Source organism: Ammospiza nelsoni, chromosome 14, assembly GCF_027579445.1.
Source record: "Ammospiza nelsoni isolate bAmmNel1 chromosome 14, bAmmNel1.pri, whole genome shotgun sequence".
In the NCBI taxonomy this organism is placed as follows: Eukaryota; Metazoa; Chordata; class Aves; order Passeriformes; family Passerellidae; genus Ammospiza; species Ammospiza nelsoni.
The window spans coordinates 16,111,408-16,130,349 of record NC_080646.1 but is presented as its reverse complement, the minus strand read 5'-3'; the positions used below and the strand labels follow the sequence as shown (position 1 = coordinate 16,130,349).

At 39.7% G+C, this 18,942-nt stretch overlaps 1 protein-coding gene across 3 annotated transcripts in view; it reads left to right on the top strand.

The window, feature by feature from the left end:
* The window catches only part of SCAPER (S-phase cyclin A associated protein in the ER), a 136,549-nt gene that overhangs the window by 43,411 nt on the left and 74,196 nt on the right, over nucleotides 1-18,942 (top strand). For all 3 annotated transcript variants that reach the window (XM_059482023.1, XM_059482022.1, XM_059482024.1), the window contains exons 20-22: nucleotides 434-541; nucleotides 13,615-13,751; nucleotides 16,882-16,947. In XM_059482023.1, the coding sequence (XP_059338006.1) occupies nucleotides 434-541; nucleotides 13,615-13,751; nucleotides 16,882-16,947 (311 nt within the window). The remainder of the gene's footprint in view (nucleotides 1-433; nucleotides 542-13,614; nucleotides 13,752-16,881; nucleotides 16,948-18,942) is intronic.

Below are 18,942 nucleotides of genomic sequence, written 5' to 3'. Positions count from 1 at the left end.
TACATGCCACTGAGCATTATTTCTCTGTAATTGCTGCATTAGGCGAGATTGCATGGGATCACCTCAGGCAGTGCTGGAACAGAAACTCGGGCTCAGCAGGCTGGAGTCTAGTGTATTCACTGAGCTTGCATTTCAGGATGAAACTCCAATATATAAAATTAGATTGAAGTGAAAATGAAAGCAGAGCCTAACATATTTATTTATCTATTATTACACTGCTGGCTAGCAAATCATTCTGTAATTTACTGTTAACTCTTGCATAAAAGATGTTTATATAAATTAGCTTGAGGAGTAAAGGAGTAAAGTACTGTACTTGAATTTCTGAATACACCCCTGACAAATTGGCGTGTTTTATATTATGTTTAAAGTGCTGTTATTTAAATATTATTGAATTTGCAAAGGAAAAATAACTATTAAATTATTATCATTACAGATTTCATCAGAAGTGTATCTTTTCAGCCACATTAAAGGGAAAAAGCACCAACAAGCTGTGAGAGAAAACAGTAGCATACAAGGACGAGAGCTTTCAGATGAAGAAGTGGTGAGTTTTCTGCTATTTTATCTGTATTACTACTTTTAAATGCCATTCAGCTCAGTAGCCTATGCAAGTCTTGGAAAAGGAGTTGAACAAAAGTGTTTCTGTTAGCTTGGGGATCAAGGCAGACTACCAATGAAAAGCAGTGAAAGAAACAGTGCATTGACATACTGCAGGCAATTGCCATTTGAAGTTGATTGTTTATGAAATTGCTTTTCAATTAATCTAAGGCATTTTTCATGTCACTACATTTATCTTTTCATCCTAAAAATCGTATACATTACAGTTGACACCATCCTGCTATTTTCTTTGTTCCTTCTTGTTGCTGAAAATCTCTTAGTCCTTTTCTAGGTGAGCAGGTGTGCTATCCTGTGCATCAAGGTCCATAATGCTGAAAACTGTAGTGCTAAATTACTTCAAAATGTAAGATTTGAAACGTTTTGGAAGTATTAATGTTGCTAAGAGGAGTAATAGTTTTTCAGTAGCTTCTTTAGAAGAGTTGGCATGTAGAGTGATTTTGAGGAAGCACTGAGGATTTTATGCTTTACCAAGAGGCTCCTCCTCTGTAGAAAGGGCATCTGCATAGTTGTCTCATGTAATTTTTTGTTGCTGCTGCCAGAATTCAACTACAGGATTAAGTCAAGGGCTTTTTAATGAGAATTTGGGTTCTGCCACATCCAAAAAATTTATTAATGCCCCTCTATTATATCTGTCAGGTTTTAGGAGGAAATAGTGTGCAAGCCAGTTCTTCAGCCCCGATTCAGATTGAACTTGTATTTGGAAATCTGTTTCTAGCCAGGCTGATTCAGATGGCACTGTCCAGTAGTTCTGATTTTTCACTTTATTTCACATGTCTTTTACTATTTTTATTTACTGAAATCTTCTCTTCATTTTCAACTTCTTACATCTCATTGTAACATGTTTTCCTTTTTAAAAAGCTTTGGAGAGTTTAGGTCTCTGAAGTACTGGAATGCACAGAGGTGATTATCACTGAAAAAGCAGAAAAAGATAACTGGAGAGGCACAGTAGTCTGGAGGAATAAATATTTGTGGAGTTGCACTTTCCTGCCCCTTCCCAGCTATAGTGAAAGTACCTAAACTGATTTCTCAGTTTCTTTCTTCCTCTTGGACAGTGGTTAGTGGGAGTTGTGTGGTTTTGTATTTGGATTTTAGGTACCAGACTTGCTGGTGTATATATGTGAGAAATTTCCATACTGCACCTGTTTGCCTGGAGATACCAGCAGTGAGCTTTCCCAGAATCTGTCCTGTTGTGGGCACTCCCAGGTATGGATTGACCTTTTCTGGGATCTCTCTGGCCTTTGCTGGTACCTGTCTGGCCACTGTAGTGTGGTTCTTGCTGGGCAGCTGGCTCAGAGGAGTCTGGAGGAACACTGGACTGGATTTCCTTGTGACTGGGCATTCCACACTCTCCACATCTCATTGGGTAGCTCAACAATTCCAGTTTCTGGAGAACAGTCAGGTACTGACAGCTGCCTTTGCACCCAGCTGGGGAAACAGAAGTTCCACTAGAGGGCACAAAGATCCTGATTTTTGTGCCTAAATCCAGGGTTTCTCAGCAAAACATTTTGATGAGCATTTAAGAATGAAGGTTAAATGTATGTATTTCTTGAATAATGCATAGTGCAAGAGAGAAAGGAGAGAACAATTCTAACTGAATGAACAGCTTGAGAGTTACTACAGCAGATTCCAGTATCCTTCATCAGGATGGTGCATAGTATTTGGCATACTGGCAATGTATGGATGCCTCCATTCTTAGGTATTTTATATATTATTCATGGCTAAATTTCACTTAGTTCAAGTATAAAATTCTGAGCTATATTATTGTAACCTGAAATTTTCCAGGTCTGAGGCCTTCTCTGCTTTTTATTACCTTTTTTTTTTTTTTTTCTGTTGAAAGAGCAGTAGTAAGATGCTCCTTATAGATCTGGCAGTGTGGAGGAGGAAAGCAGTTTTACTAACCAGAGCAATCTGCTTGGGAATCCCTTTATTCAGCAAGCATAGTTAATGCCAACATCACAACTAAAGCATTCAGTAACTCCTCAAGTTTTAAAATACTTGAGAAAAAAATTCCCAAGTTTTATACAGAAGTGAACCCATACTCCAGGGAGCTTTGTAATAGTCACAGTTACTTGTTTATCACTCATTTCAATTTTTCAGTCAGTGAAGGTAACTCTAGTGAGAACACACTTGTGCTACTTAAAATTATTACTTGTCATCTGTGATGTCTTTAGATTATATATGTCTTGTGTATGACCCTTCTTCTTTGACATAAAACATTTTATTTATATCACCTTTGACCTAATAAAATTTCACCTTTAACCTTATGCACTTGACACCTCAGATAACTTACTCTTGATCTTTGACTCATTTTGTGTTCAGCCTCTTCAGTATATTAGGTAGCTGCCTGAAAGAAAGCTTTTATAAAATTTTAATCTGATAATAGAATTTCTTTACTATTACTTGGGAAATCACAAGATTTGAAATACTTTAATTTTGTCCATATTGGTACCTCAGATTTAGGTGTGTCCTCAAGGCTTTGGAAGCTGATTGAAGCAAATGATTGTATAATTTTTCTTCACACAGTAAGGATTTTTCTTGGTTAATTTGACTGTAAGCAAAAAGTTAAAAACTTCTTAATGGTCATGGACACTGATTCCTCTGGGCCAGTTGGGTGGTAGGAGTTGATCTTGCCAGAAATAAAAAGAAGCTGCTGTATTCTAGGGGTTTTCTCTTTGCTGTAATGTCTATAAATTCTGTAATTTTAGAGACATTTTCAGAAGTAAAAGCAGACTTCATGTTGGAGCAATGTCCCCCTGGTTTGGCATTAAGTGCTTATTGTGCTTAATTCCAGCATGTCTGGTGCAGAGGCTGACAACTGGGATTACACTGTCAGGAAGGTGAATTCATTTGTGGATGTGAAAAGAAAATAGTTTTGCTGTGAATGAAGATACAAAATAGAAAAAAGCATGGAGTTCATTCTCAGATTGTGTGGCAGCTTCATTGCACGTCAGCCTTTTGGGTTTTTTTTATTTGGGGCTTTATTACTCTGCAGCTGAAACATTTGTAGCTTTCTCTTACAGCAAGCAGCTCTTGGTTTTCTAAAAGTGTTATCCTGTGGAAGCAAATTAAGTTCTGTTCACATTGGTTACTTCTTTGTAACTTTGCTTTTGTCTGGCCTCTTGCAGATACATTAATTCACCTAGGTGGTAAAACTGGCAGCAGGCTGAAAATCATCTTCAGTGTATTTCCGAAGCTCTCAGAGCTCCCACTGGCCCACATCCTTTCAGCATTATCTCCAGTGCAGTAAGAGCCTGCTGCCTACATTATCTCTCTGATAAGTGCCTGGCTGCTTCCATCAAACTCTCAGCTTCTCCTGCTTCTGCAGTGCCATTTTCTGTGCTATTGATTTCCCGTCCCCTCTCTCAACATCCACCTTGCTTTTAGTCCAGCAAAGGATGTAAACAGTGTAAGCAATTTGCTTTCATTGACTTCACTGGAATCAATTAGGATGTTGGTAGTCCTGACTAATTGCTTTGCTGAATGAAAGCCTGTGTGGCACAAAGGCCTCACTGAAAAGGTGCCTGCAAAAGCCACAGGACAACACCTGGTGATTTCATTATGCTGAGGAGTCTCTGCAAGGACCTTCTAGACGTTTTCTTCTACAGATTTTAGGAGCTACAGGCACTTTTTAGGCACTTTAATGCCCCTCTGCTTTCCCTTTTGCCTTTGCCTTTCTTGTGCCTCCTGGTTTGTTTGGAGAAATACACCCAAGAGCTCCCTTTGAACCATTGTCCCAGCTCTCTCTGTATCTCCTGGCCTTTAAATGCCATGGTTTAAAGGGACTTTCAGAATATAAATCATGTCATTCCATGTGGTCTATGAATGTTTCTAATAAGTGAAAAGCTCTTCTAAAAACCAGATGCCATAGATAACTTGGCAGGGTTTGGTTAATTTATATAAGGTGCATGCTACAATTTTATGTATTCCAAAGAAGGATGGAGGAATATTAATGAACTGTTGTTTGCCTATGTGAAAAATGTGCTTTTTCTTATCAGGAGAGAAAACTGATTCTTTTGTCATTATATAAAGGCAACAAAGGACTTCTAAGAGGTGCATTTAGATCAAATGAGAACATAATCCCATGATGGAGCAGAGAGGTGATTGTTGTCTGAAGACTGACAGTGTTAAAATCTGGGGATTTATATAAAGACCTGGTTGCTGGAGCCCACACACAGGTTCCTTTAAAAAAAGCTGCTGGCCAGTGACTAAAGCTGCCTGTGGAGAGTGGCTGGGGCTGCAGTGGGAGCTGTCCTGGCCCAGCTGTGCCCAGCTCTGATTTACAGAGTGCCTCCTGTGCTGGCCATGCCCCACGTAAAGCCCTGAGCCCTGGCTGGGGGTGCTGGGAGCTGTGCTGTGCCAGCCAGGTGAGCTTTGCAGCCAGCACCACCCACAGCCACAGCTCCTGTTCACAGCACTTGGAAGTTCTGAAAGGTTTTTAGATTTTAGGAGCAAGGAGCTGTTTTCCTAGAGGTGTGTGCTGCTCCCATTATTTCTTGCAGATGAAACTACTGAGGGAGGATGTGGCAATGTGGCAATAGCTTAATGTCTGACCCTTGTTCTCTTCGTCTGTATTTACAAGGATTTTTCTTGTCCAGACACATGGTGGTGCCAGGATTTTGCTAATTTTTTTTTTGAATACTCTATGTTTTCATTCCAATTAAATTATATATCACTATTGTTATGTTGCTTTAGCCTTTGCAGTATTGAAAAAATGCTTTTGTTTTTGTTTCTGATTCAGAGTGTTTTCAAGTTCTTGTATTTAAATGAAGAGTGGTGTTTTATGGACTCCTTTGGTAGCCTGTCTAAAAGATATGATTAAACAAAATGCAAAGTAATAATACTAAGCAGGGTCACATTTTTAGTTTCATCTAATAGAGGAGTTGGACAGGTTTATACCTTTGGGTATGTGGCTTTTAAAAACCATTATAGACAATTAATAGTTTTCTTTTTTATTCTGGAGCATTCAGATGGATGTTACATGTCTACCTGTGTTCACAGAATCAGACTGGTTTGGGTGGAAGGGATCCTAGAGCTCCTCCAGTGCCACCCCTGCCATGGCAGGGACACCTTCCACTGTCCCAGGCTGCTCCAAGCCCCATCCAGCCTGGCCTGGGGCGTTGCCAGGGATCCAGGGGCAGCCACAGGGGGGTCAGTGCCCAGTGTGCCCAGCCTTGCTCTTGCCCTGGTGTTTGCCTCCATCTCTCCTGGCTTTTGGCTGCTCCATTGTGACCATTCCAGCTCAGGGAGATGGCCCTGGCCCAGCCCTGCTGGTGTTGCAGCCATTTCTGGGCTCTATGGTGCTGCATGTGGTTTGGTCATATGTAGAACAATATTCCTGTTTGCTTTATCCACAGACTTCATAGTAGATTCAGTTTTTTTCTTGGCATCTTATTATAGTTCTCCAACAGTAGCCCATTTTTCTTCTCTGTTGCTCAGGGGAAACAATCTGTAAATCAGTTGCAAACAAGAACTTCCCATCCCAGTAAAGCCTCAGGTTCTGGTTGAGTTGGCTTTACTCAATTATTTTTTTTTTCCTGAGGAAGGAAGGATGTCTTTTAGAGCAGAGTTGTGTTGCTAGAGGAGTGGAATTATGCCAGGCATCTGTGGTTCATTTTTGTTTATGGGTATTTCATACCTCATGGTACCTGTGGTCCTTTCAGTCCTGGAGCTCTGGCCATGTCATTCTGCTGTGAATAATTCTGTCCTGGAAGACATTGTTATAAAAATCAATGATTATAAAGTCTAATCCATGTTGCAGCTTGCAGAAGGTCTCTCAGTACCCCATACATCAATTCTAGTTTTTTGTACTTTGCAGAGCAATAGCTTCTTACCTTTAATTTATTATAAAGTATTGTTTTTCTTGGCAAAAATGTCTGTGATTAATCGTGCATTGGCTGTGCCTTTAATTGGGATAGATCACTGCCAGCAGCTGCACCCTTCCTGGTTTTGGCTTGGGCATCTCCAATATCCACAGCCAGTAAAAGAAACTGCTGCTGGCAGTCCAGCTGGACTCTGATCTCCCCTTCCCCTCAGCTTGATCTGTCCTTGCAGCCAGATGATAAAGTCAGAGCCTCCCAGCCTTCCTCCCACCTCTGCAGGGAGGCTTCCCATGGCCAGGATGCAGAGTTCTCATCACACAGAGCAGACACCTTCATTTCACTTTCTGTTCCTGCATTTTAGAGTTCCAAGTGGGAGTGGTATTAAAAATCTGAAGAAATACTTAAAGTTCCTATTAAGAATATTATTTGTTATTTATCTCAGTGGCACACTGTTGTGTCAGTGAATCCATGGACAAGCAAGGTGGCTGGATGTGCAGTCACTATCAGCAGTAAAAACAGTTTTCCATTGGGCATGCTGAAAAAAGCAGGATTAATCCCTCATTGAAAAAAAACTTAATCCGAGATGTCAAGGAAAGCCTAGTTGTACAAAGAAAGGTCACTCTTCGGTTTTGAATGAATAATAAAAGTTTTTTAGTGCTCTCAACTCATCTTCTAAAGTACAGTCTAGCATAGAAATGGGAATAGTTAAAATCTTGGTTTTGAGAAAATAACATTTGAAAATTCATTGCATTATAAGCTGTTTCTTATACATGTAGCACCTCTAGTAACATGTGTTAATTCATATTAATAAGGAATACCTTCCTTGCTATGATTCTTCATATTTTGGAGTGGATCATCACTTGTGGTCCTATAATAGTATTTGATCTCTTTATGATGAAGAATTACTGATCATTTGTGTTTCAGGCTGTCATTGTTTGAAATTGAAGTGTGCTTTTGATATAACTCATAGTCTGCTTCAGCATCTGTTTTCCATATTAAATATTGTCCTAGATTATTAGGAAAAAATAAAATAGTGAGGAATTCTGTTGAAACATGTAGTAAAATCGTGAACAAATATTCCTGTGGTAGTGTGATTTAGAAGTGAACCCTAAAAACCCTTCAAAAGTTGGCAAATATATCCCTTAAGTGATTATATACACAAGTAAGAAACAATTATTTCTGACATTGGTAATAAATTGTGAAAAAACTTTTTAATGATTTTTTGCAGTTGCAGGATATTGTTTATTTTGAAACAGGTAGAGATGTAAATCCAAAAGATATATGTAGGCTTCAGAACAGTTACCTATTGATTTGCTAGAATATATTCCTTATGTACATTACCTTTATGGAAAATACTCTGTTTGATATATGTATTTTCTATATTAAAATGGTAAATGAATGACAGCTATTATTATGTGATATAAGCTACTACAAGTGTTTCTTTATAGTCTTCCTCATGTTTATATTTTAATGCTGATGTGAGGGGGCAAGTAATAACAAGTATTTGGAAGTTCTGAAGCCTCAGTTTAGATCAATAGCTGGAGACAGATGTTTTTCAAGTTGCCTTGGCCTGCAGAACTGGGTTAGTACACTTATAAGAATGCCTTTTCTTTCAGAACTTAGGGATTCAAGGTTGGAAAGAATACAAAAATAACAGAATAACCAGCCTTCCAGTATTTTGGCACTTCTGCTTCAGTTCTGGACAGAATCCAGAAATATAGAAGGGAATGAAAATGAAAAAATAACAGAGCGGGGAAAAAACCTACAAACTCTAAGATTCAGCAAGGTCATTTTGGCTTGGTTTTTTGGGTGAAAGTCCAATGGTCAGGAAGGTTTTGCAGATCTGTGGCTTGGTGAGTTTGTGAATGATGGAGCTCAGGCCAGGAGCCCTGGGTGGCCTTGGCACTGCCAGCCTTGCCCTGCCCCTCTGGCCAAGGATCCCCCTGCAGAGCTGCCTCCTGAGCTTGGAGCAGGTGCCAGCAGTGCCCTGGGCACCCTGCTGCTCCTGCCTTCTCTGCTCCAGGGATCCCAGAGCCTCCTTGGCCCCTGGGCACCCTGCTGCTCCTGCCTTCTCTGCTCCAGGGATCCCAGAGCCTCCTTGGCCCCTGGGCACCCTGCTGCTCCTGCCTTCTCTGCTCCAGGGATCCCAGAGCCTCCTTGGCCCCTGGGCACCCTGCTGCTCCTGCTCCAGGGATCCCAGAGCCTCCTGGCCCTGCCTGTGCTCAGGGAACTCAGTGCTTAGGGAGGCCAGGGATAAATAACTCAGATCATCTGCACTGGGGCTGCCCTGCACCAGCACTGCCAAAATACTGTAAGGCTGCTTATTCTGTTATTTTTGTGTTCTTTCCTGGCTTTGCTGCAATATTGTCCTGCCTGTGCAGGCATGCCCCAGGCAGAATTCATAAAAAGGCAACACTTACTTAAAAAGAAAGGAACAGGAAATAAGTATTTGTGTTATGGTTGCCTCTAATTTTAGAAGGAGGGAATTTTGTTAGGAAGAATTCTCTTTGGCACACTTCACAATTTAATAAAGTTCCTATTAATATTTTCTTAGTAGTGAAATGAATAATAACTTATATGTAATACAGAGAGCCAAGTGTCACAGTGAAATAAAATGGGGTAGGAACATAATTTTGCAGTTGTGTTCTGCTTTGATAAACACATATCCAAGGTTTCACCTGCCAGGGACACATCCATGGGTGCTGCTGTTGTAATTATGACACTAAATGGGGAGAGCTGCTGAAGAATATTTGTCTTGTGAATGGCTGTTGGGAAATTTCTTGTGCAGCTGTATTTTATACAAATTACTGAGGTTCAGCATCCAGTTTAAGGTATGGTTTTCCTCATCCAAGCAGAACTGGGCCCTGCTCAGCTATATAGCATTTCAGCATTCTGTAGCATTTGCTGCACTGTCCATGGAAAACTGCAATTATGTTTGTTCTGGAGTCTGAAAAAAATTACTTTTATTTCAGGGGATATTGATTATAATGCTGTTATCCTTGTAGTGTAAACATGTAATTTAAGAAACAGAAAACATTGGTTATAAGAAGTGCTTAGTCAACTAAAATTCTCAACTTCAAGATATCAGACTAACAGGGTAGATTGTCTGGTTGAGGCAGTTGAAGGGGACTAGGAATAACCAGCAAGAATGTGACTTCAGGGGTGACCTTATTAGCTTTAGCTTTAATGCTTTTGGCAACTCAATTTCTCATGTAGTTTGTAGATGAGGCCCATCTGTTGCATTTGGAAAGCTTCAGAATTTTCAATGACTTGACCAAAAGTGAGAACAGTTGAGAATGGAGGGAGAAGGAAGGAATAGCAAAGACATTTTTGTAAATAATCTAATTTCTGTCTGCTTTGTGGTGACTGCAGTTTTACATGGGCAATAATATCAGTCTTTATCACCTTGTTTGTAAATAAACTATTGAAACTTCTACAGAAATTTATCTCAGATGTTCTAAAAATTACTTCAGTGTTCTGTAAAAATTTAAATAATAACATGTGTCTGTACAAAATGCCCTTAAATATCCCATGGTGGATGTTTACTACCTTCATTTTACTTCATGGCTTTTTCAGCTAGAGACTGAGGGTCTCTCCCTGAGACAGGTACAGGATTCCTTGGGATTTTTATCAGTGGTTCTTAGCTTTGGAGAATGCATGGCAATAACACAGGAGAGAAGGAGCAGGGGTATTTCTGCTCTGATGGGTCACTGAGCCATCATCACATGAGCAGAGAGGAACATTCACAGGTGCCCATGAGGAAATCCATGCCAGCATTCAGTTCTTGTTTTGTTTCTGTATCTTGCAGCTGTACCTCCCAGCACAGAGCAGTGCCTGCTCTTTGTGGCACAGATTCTGTCACCTTCACAGGAGCTGAGCCCTTGCTTTGTGATGTTGCTGATCTCAGCTCAGAGGATGAGTATCAAGTATGAAAAATGATGGCAGAAGTACAGAATGACCATCATTGCTGGCTCTGGTTTAATCCTGAGATCAAAAGTGTTCTGTTAGGACAGAACTAGCAAAATTAGTATATTGTACATAAGCCTTTAAAACAGGGTTTTGGAGAAATTGCACAGCTAAAATTGACGTAGCTGAAACTAAAACTGCGCTGAAAAGTTTTGGTAGGCTGAATACAGATCATAATGACAGCAGCTTCCCTTAAAAAAGAGCCTCTACTTATAATGTTTTGCATTTATAAAAGCCTAAATTCTCCAAAGATCTGGTGTTTTCCCAGTATCTGAGGATTTGGGGCCAGAATGTGCTCAGCCTAGTGCAGGACCAGACCAGTGATGGCCCCTCACGTTGCCATAAGAAGAAATCCAGAGTGCTTTTAAGGGGGAGGATAAATTAATTTAATTTTAGAAATTCTGACTGCACTTAGCATTTATTTATATAAAAATAATAATTACAAAGAAGTGAAAGGCTTTCAGAAGGTGCAGATTACCCCTTTATCCTGCATAACATTTATTAGAAATACACCCACCCCAAACGAATGAGTTTCATTCTTATTTAAATGAAGGGATGGCAAAAGTTTGCTTTGAAAACACTGCACTGGCCTTACTCCCTTTTATGCTCTGATGGTTGTTATTTTTGGGGTGTGTTCCCCTGCCCAGCTATGGCTGTGCAGGTAAAATTACTCATGAGTTTAATTATTTAAAGGATTGCACTTCCTGTACTTCAGTGTGACTCGGTGGATTCTAAAACCTCAATTCTTTCAGGTAACTGGTAGGAGCTCAGTAAAACACACTGATAAATATTTTTCCCTGCTCTGGAGGGTGGTGTAGCAGCAGTTCTCCTCAGGTGCCAGTTGTCACCCAATCCCAAGTTATTTGTTATTTTTGTTTCACACCTGAATGGTGTCAGTCTGCCCACGGTGATAATCCCAGGCTTTGATCTGTACCTTCAGAGGGAGATTGTTTTTGTGACACAAGGTATTATTACTCTGGTCTGACTGTAATGAGCTGTGTGGATGAAGTCTGATATTAATCCACAGTGCCCCGTGTGAAAGCTGAGAACGCTGAGAACCATGGTGCACAGAGCTGCTCGAGTTCCTGTGAACAAATGTGTGCAACCATCATGGCTGCTCTCCTGGCCCCACAGCCTGGGGCATGAATGTGCTTGTTGAACCCTGCAGTTCTCTAAAAGTCAGCAGCTAATCACAGATAAGATGATGAAAAAAGAGATGAGTGTCTGCAGGGGGTGCAAAGCTTTGTCTCCTTGCTTTGTGCCCAGCACAAGTGTGACCCCACGGTCACAGCTGCCCTGGGGTGGCTGCTGTGGCTGCCCTGGGGTGGTGTGGGGGCCATCTCAGAGTGCAGTGGGAGCTTTATTCCACTCTGCTGTCACTCTGGGGCAGTGACAGATGTGATGAAGCAGAATGCCAGTGGCACTGTTGAAGGAAGATGCAGAAGTGCAGTAGCAGCCCTGGTTAGTTTTGTGTTACCTCACTGCAGAGACCTGAGGCGGGCTTCTGGAGGTGCTGGGCTGTACCCTTTGGAAATCAGGGATGTTCATCCTAAATCCCATGGAATCATTCATAAAACCCTTGCTCAGTAGATGTCACAGGTACCCTGAAGGCTGTAGCAAAGCAGCAGTGGCATGGTCTCTTCTGAGGAAGCCCTTCCTTTTCTTAACACTATCAAACTCCAACCCACATGTTTCCTGTGCAGTTTGAACCTAAGGACTGGATTTCTGGTTTTAAAAAGAAAATTAGTACAAAAGATATTTTTAAGTGGGTGTTAAGGGATACATCTCTTTGATGAGACAGAATTGAGCTGCAGGTTCATAACCAGGACAGGGATGGTTCATTCTGCACTGCAGCAGCTTGGTGGAGAAGTCACTCATTGCAGTGATGCTCCAAGGGCACAACCTCTAGAGGTACCCTGAGAAGGTTTCCTTTTGAGCCCTTCTTGCTAAAACTAAATGGAGACTATTAAGGACAGGGAAAATGCCTACAAAAGCTGGTAAAATTACCTTACAAGCCACTCTAGCAATCTGTGTCAGTGTGTATGGTTTAAACAATGTGGACAGTTCATTGAGGAAGACTCTGCAGGTGTGCTGGGACCTATCCAAGGTAGGCAGAGGAGCAAAGAGAAAGTCAGCATTACCTTTAGAATTTGCTTAGAGGATAATGTTGGATTTCTTATGTCCAGTATTCATTCAGTAGAATTAGACCTGCTAATTCAGTATTCATTTTGCATTCCTATGATTTAAAATTGATATTTACTGTTTCCACCAGATATATATTCCTAGGGCAGCACTGCTTTCCAAAAACTAAATGCTCTTTTTCCAGGAAATTTCACTGAGATTTATTTTGTTTTCAGCAGGCACAGTATTTTCCTGATCAATGAAAGAACATAGAGGTTGTTTTTTGGAAAATACTGACTATAAATTTTTGTAGCACGTCACCATTTACTTTGAATTTTAAGGGGACTTAGCAAAAGGGAAAGAACAGCCACATCTGATTGTGGCCATAATTATATGCAAGGATAAATTATCCTAATAAGCTCTGGTCACCTGTACTTCATAATAAATTTGGTATTTTGTAAGAAAACTGATACAAACTTCAGGATATTAAAAATTGTGTAAATTGTTCTAATAACTGGCATTGAACTGGTTGTTTAGCATTTCTTCTGTGGGGAACTGAAATTTTACCAATATTTTGCCTAAATTCAAATTTTTTTATGTGAGAGGAAAAGTAATAGTCCCATTAATAAATGGTAACGTTGTAAGTAGTGAAGAGTAACATATATTTCCATATATTTTAATGAAGATTAGGACATGTTTAGATTTTGATGAAGAGTTAATATAAAAACCAAATCTAGCTTATTTCATGTAATGAGTTATGTTGGTGGGGCAGGTTTTCTGTAGCTGTAAAAGGCAGATTGGAGGAGAGAAAGGATGTCAGCTTGGAGTCCATACTTGTTAGGTAACAATTTCTTGAAAAGAAGGCACACTATTTATTGTTCTTCTTTTAATAATTTTTCTTCCTTTTTAGAAAATGCACAGCTTGTTCTCTCTAGTGTGAAATAATCTCTTTGCCAAGATTTTTTTTAAAATTAGGGCTTCATTTTCATAACCTTCAGTTAAATATTCACCACTGTTCTTTTTTCCTGGGAAGATAATCTGTGATCTCCATCACATACTATACCATTAAATATTATTCTGTTATTTTCTGCAGGAGCACCTGTCATTAAAAAAGTACATTGTGGACATTGTGATTGAGAGTTCTGTTCCTGTGGAACCATTAAAAGATGGAGAGGAGAAACAGAAAATTAAAAAGAAAGCTAAAAAGCTGAAGGCACGGATGAACTCCAGGTAGTACCAATTTCTTTTTATTTTTATTTTTTTCTAAGTTTTGTTCTAAACTTTACCTTCTGTCCTCTAGTGTGAATGCAGTGGAAGGCTGAAAAAATGTAAAATTATTTGCTTTGGGAGTGTCTTGAAAATAACACTGATGAGCCTAATTTATGGCCACTTTCTCTGATTGAGAAAGAAAACTGAATATCGATCTGGAGCCCTTGGTTTCACCTGTTAAGAGCTTTTCTCATAATTGGATGCCAGTGCCCTGCCAAAACTGTAGCCTCTTCTAGCATACAATAGCATGTTTAAATTTGTGTAAACCATGCCTATTTTTCTTTCTAGCTATTGATTTTTAAATGAAGTATCAAAGAAAATCAATAGTAATCAACAAATAGAAGTTAGCCTGCTGTAGTGTCAAATCCCATGACTAAATTTAATCATTTTTTTTGCCTGTCACAACAAGAAGAAAGTTAAAAATATCTTCAAGTGGAAAGTGAGTTGGCAGACGTGCAATTTGTTCTTAGTCTAAAAAGTGACATCTGCAAATCAGTGTGATGTGCAGGACATCATTATATCATGAACTGGCAGTGTCACTCCTCATGGCTGAATGGTCCCAGCTCAGGTTAATGCTCTGCTGAATATTGTAGCATATTTTTGCATTTCTCTCTAAAAATACTTCTCACCGAGGTAAGAGTCATTGTTACACATTTTCTCTGCCTTTTTAAAGCATGAAGGGTTTCAAATAAGAGAAAAAAGCATGCACAGATTTTTAGAACTACAGTAAAGTGAGATGTTTCATTAACTCCTAGCAGGCACATCAGCCTTCAAAACCACAACACTCTTAGAGTGTATTATTGTTCTGACTGCTTTCCTCTTTGGCTGAGCAGATCCACTTGCTGAATGTCACTGTTGGAACTGGATAATGTTCTTCAAGTTTCAGGATGCAGAGTTATTCATATGACCTGTTGATTTAATGCAGTACCTGGGTCCAGTTTTAATTATTTCTCCAGGGAGACTTCTGTTGAATTTAGGCAAAGATTTGTCAGACCCTGGAATGCAAGTTGACATAATAATTTATTGTTGGCACAAATAAGAGAAAGCTTTCAGAACATTTTGAGTTTGTATGTGTCAGACTGCTGTGTGAGTCAGCATATTTGTCATCAAAAATTGTGATTAAAACAGTAATAAGTAATAAAGGACCATCATTTTACAATGGTGATGTGCTATTGAAAAATACAGTGAAAGTTTCAAAATCTAAGTTACACTGAGGAGCTGTGAAGTTCATGTTTATTAAGCTTGGTTTTACTGTAAAAGGCTGGCTAGAGTTTTCAGTGGCTTTGCTGTTCTTGAAGATAACTCAGAGTTAAACAGAAGATTTTCTGATGTTAACACAAAAGACTTACTAATAAAAATGTCCAGTAGCAATATAAAGCAGAGGTATTTTGATGTTGCTAATTTAGAATTTCATAGATGTTATCAGATTATCACACACCATGTTTTAGTACATATTTGCAGCTCTTCTCCGGGAAAATAAATAGTAACAATGAATGCCTTGTGCCCCAGCACTTGAAATGTCACATTCATTTCAGTTTCTAGGAAGCTGTGGTATTTTAAACTGGAAAAAAATAATAACTGCAACCAAATAGGTCCTGTTACACTCCTGAGTTTCCAGATCTTAAATCACTCTTGCAGTATCAAAGCAATGAAGGGCAGAGGTGAATGAGGGGACAAATGGTGATCAGTGGGATATTAGATGTGTTGAGAAGTTTCACTAGTCTTATTAATTATATTTATAACCCTAAGCCATTTAACTGGTGCTATCAGTAACAACTGATACATAGATAAGTAAATTAGCTCAGGTTTTCATGTATGTGCTGCTAGCAGGAAAATGTTTGCATAGTGACACAGGAGAAGCAGGGTTGGTGAAAGCTGAGTGGAAGCATCAGAACTGTGCTTAGCAGGAACTTGGTCCAGGCTTTGCAGGGGACTTAAAGCATTCCAGCCATGTGCATTTAGTAACAGGGGTTTGGGGTGATAATTCAGGTTTGACTGACTTGTCTGTACAGAAGCTGAAATGTGTTGTTTCTGGTGAAGAAGGCAAAAGGTTAATAAAGGAATTTCACCTTTATGTTTAATACTAAATTCAGCTGTGATTAATGGCTTTATTAATGACCCACAAATCAGAGCTGGTGGTGATGTAACAATATTTGTGTGGAGCTTAACTTGGAATGGCGAAGCAAACGAAAGGAAAATCTGAGTAGCTTTGGGAAACTTGAACCATTAGAGTGAACAGAAAATATAAAGAAAGGTTTAATATATGTATCTGAGAGAAATGCATCTGCATCACTGCAGTGCCTGGGTTAGTTTTGCTTTACATGTGTGCTGGTAGAAATGGGGTGCAGGATTGTTGCTGTGGGTCTTGCCTTGCTCCAGGAATGACTCAGGGATTTCACCTGTTGGCACAGGCTGGCTGGAGTGAAAACAAGCAGTGGGAAAAGGTTGTGTCTCCCTCTTCCTGCTTTTTGGCACATGGCCAGTGTAAACAATACTTTTAAGGCACTAAAGAGGTCGTGTTTCTCTTTCCAGCAGTAAAGGAGTCCTTGGTGGAGGTGTTTCTGTGCTGCTCACCTAACATTTATTATGTTACACTCCAGTCAGTAGTTACAGAAAAAATGCTTCTGTGCCTGCAAATACAGCCAATTATTTGCATGTTAATTGTCATCTCTCTGATGTACTAATCTGGTCTGCACTACATGTCTGTCATTTATATTTTATATAATAATATTATTTATAAATTTTTCATAATATTATATTGCATTATTTCACTAATCATTTTATAATATGCAGTAGATTACTACAGTTGTATATATCACTTGTGAAATTTTCTACCATTTGAAAAGTCAACTTAAATATAACTTTTGTGTACTGGTGCTATTTTAAAGTAGTGGTGTTAATCATAAATAGTTACGGGCCAATGGCCAGTAGTTAAGCAGCAGTGGAATATGGATTATGACAGGGCAGCATTGACAGAAATGCTGGGCTTTACTATGAAGCAGAAAAACCCAAAGGCTTGAACTCTCTTGCTGCTCTTGCATCCTGGACACTTTAGACAATAGTCAATAATAATGAATATTTTCTCCTCCAGGGCAAAGGAATATGAGAGCTTGATGGAAGCAAAAAATGCTGTGTCTGACTCACCATTTAAAGCCAAGTAAGCATTTATCTCTATATATTTTAGACATAAGCTTTTTCCCCCTGTCTCTCACAGAAGTGCCCCTGAAATTTCTGGTGGAGGAGGTGTGGAAGGTTTCCCCCAGTTTGGGGCATGTTTCCATCCTGAATTACAGATCAGTCCCTGATACAAAAGGTCAGACTTCAATAAATGCAATAAAGACAATATATGTGTCTTTTTTTCTGAAGATACTGTATATCTTAACCTGTATATCATACCTCTGTATCATCCTGCAGTGGTAAAGAGAACATACACTTCTCTTTTTCTTACCTGGAAACAAGAGGGTTCCAGTCTTGTACTTTAAGGCTGATGGGTGGAAATTCAGCTGCAATTCTGGAATTGGAAATCTTATGTTTGACCTCCATTTGGTCAGAGACAAAGGTACTTGTGGTGGAAACAGAGATGTTTTAATGCACAGATGTCTTAGGCTGACATTGGGCTTTTTAAAAAATGGACCTTTTTATTATCAAGGATAAGGCACACATGAAAACAGCTGGATGGTAGATGAAAACAAGATCTGTGATCACTGACAAATTCCTTCTGCTTAGTTTGAAAGTGAAAATTGCTCAGCTTTTGTTTTCGGATTCCATTGAAACCAGTTGGGAAAAGATGCAAAATATTTGGATTTCCAAGATGATTTTGATAAGTTCTATTACCTAAGATTTTAAAAGAGGCTATACAGCTGTAGTTTAAATGCAAAACAGTTAAGAAATTGAAAAGATGTGGAGTTTCATCAGTCCTTGGCAGGACAGGGAGGATACCAGTAGAGTTGTGCAGTTTTGTGATGGTCAACACATTCTCAAATGACTTGGAAAATGCAGAGATTCAGGACAGTAGAGACAAGAATTGGTGCTGAATACTAATTTTGAAGAGAGTGAGTGAGCAGGCAGTAAAATGGCAGGTGAAATCTAGTGTATATTGAGTGCTACCCAATGGGAGGGGAAGACAGAACTCAATTATATCTTCACATTAAAAGTGTGGGCCTTGAATTAGCAGATGGGATAGGTAGTACCTGGAAAATATCAGCTCAGTACTCAGCAACTCATAAAAATCCTTCAGTAAAATTACTTAGAAACAAGCAAAACCAGAACAAGTAATGTCATCAGGTACAAATACCTGGGTGATTTACATCTTTTGAATAGGATGTGTTCTTTGTCTCTGAACAGATAAGCTACAATTGCTAAAGGTTCAGAGATAGCAGAAAGGGAAAGATGTAATGATTTCAGGTATGTCTTATGTATCAGGAAATAGGTAAATTAGTACTACTCCTGCAGGAAAATATGATAATGGGGAGAGGTTCCTCTGGGGTTATGTTCTAGAGATCTGCAGTGTTACAGACAGCATGGCAAAGATGGATGGGGATTGTTGGCTGTCTCCTTGGTACCAGGACAAGGGAGCACAGGGGAAAGCTGAGCCAGGTTCTAGAGAAACCAGACCCAGTGTTCTCAATGCAGCATGAGGGAGAAGTGGGGAGCTCCCACAGGTGCTCACTGACAGCTTCCCTGCATTCCTGCAGCTCTAGGAAAGCACAGCCAGCCTCAGAGACTCCTAAGCCAGAAGTGGGGAAACAAACAGATTAGTAAAGAGGATTATGCAGCCTGGGCTGTTCTTAGTGTTCCTGAGACATCCTCTGCCAGTGGGCAGATGGGGAGTGTGCCTCACTGGGAGCTGGGCTCTGGGAGTCTGTAGCATCAGTCAAAGGGCTGTGGGGTCTCAAGAGCTGGAGTCAAAAACCCTCATCCTGAAGTTGCAACAACTTTCAGATTGGGGATATTTGTCTAATAACTTGTACCAGATCCTGCCTGTTTTGTGGTTGTTTCCATCACTCCTAAACTGCTGAGGAAGGTGGCCTTTTGTACAATTGCTGGTGGTTAAGCAGTTCAGATCCTTGCAGTTAGACCTCCTTGATGTACATGCAACCAGCCTGTATGCAAGTATATTTCACACAGCCTTTTCAAAAGCTTGAAAACTGCT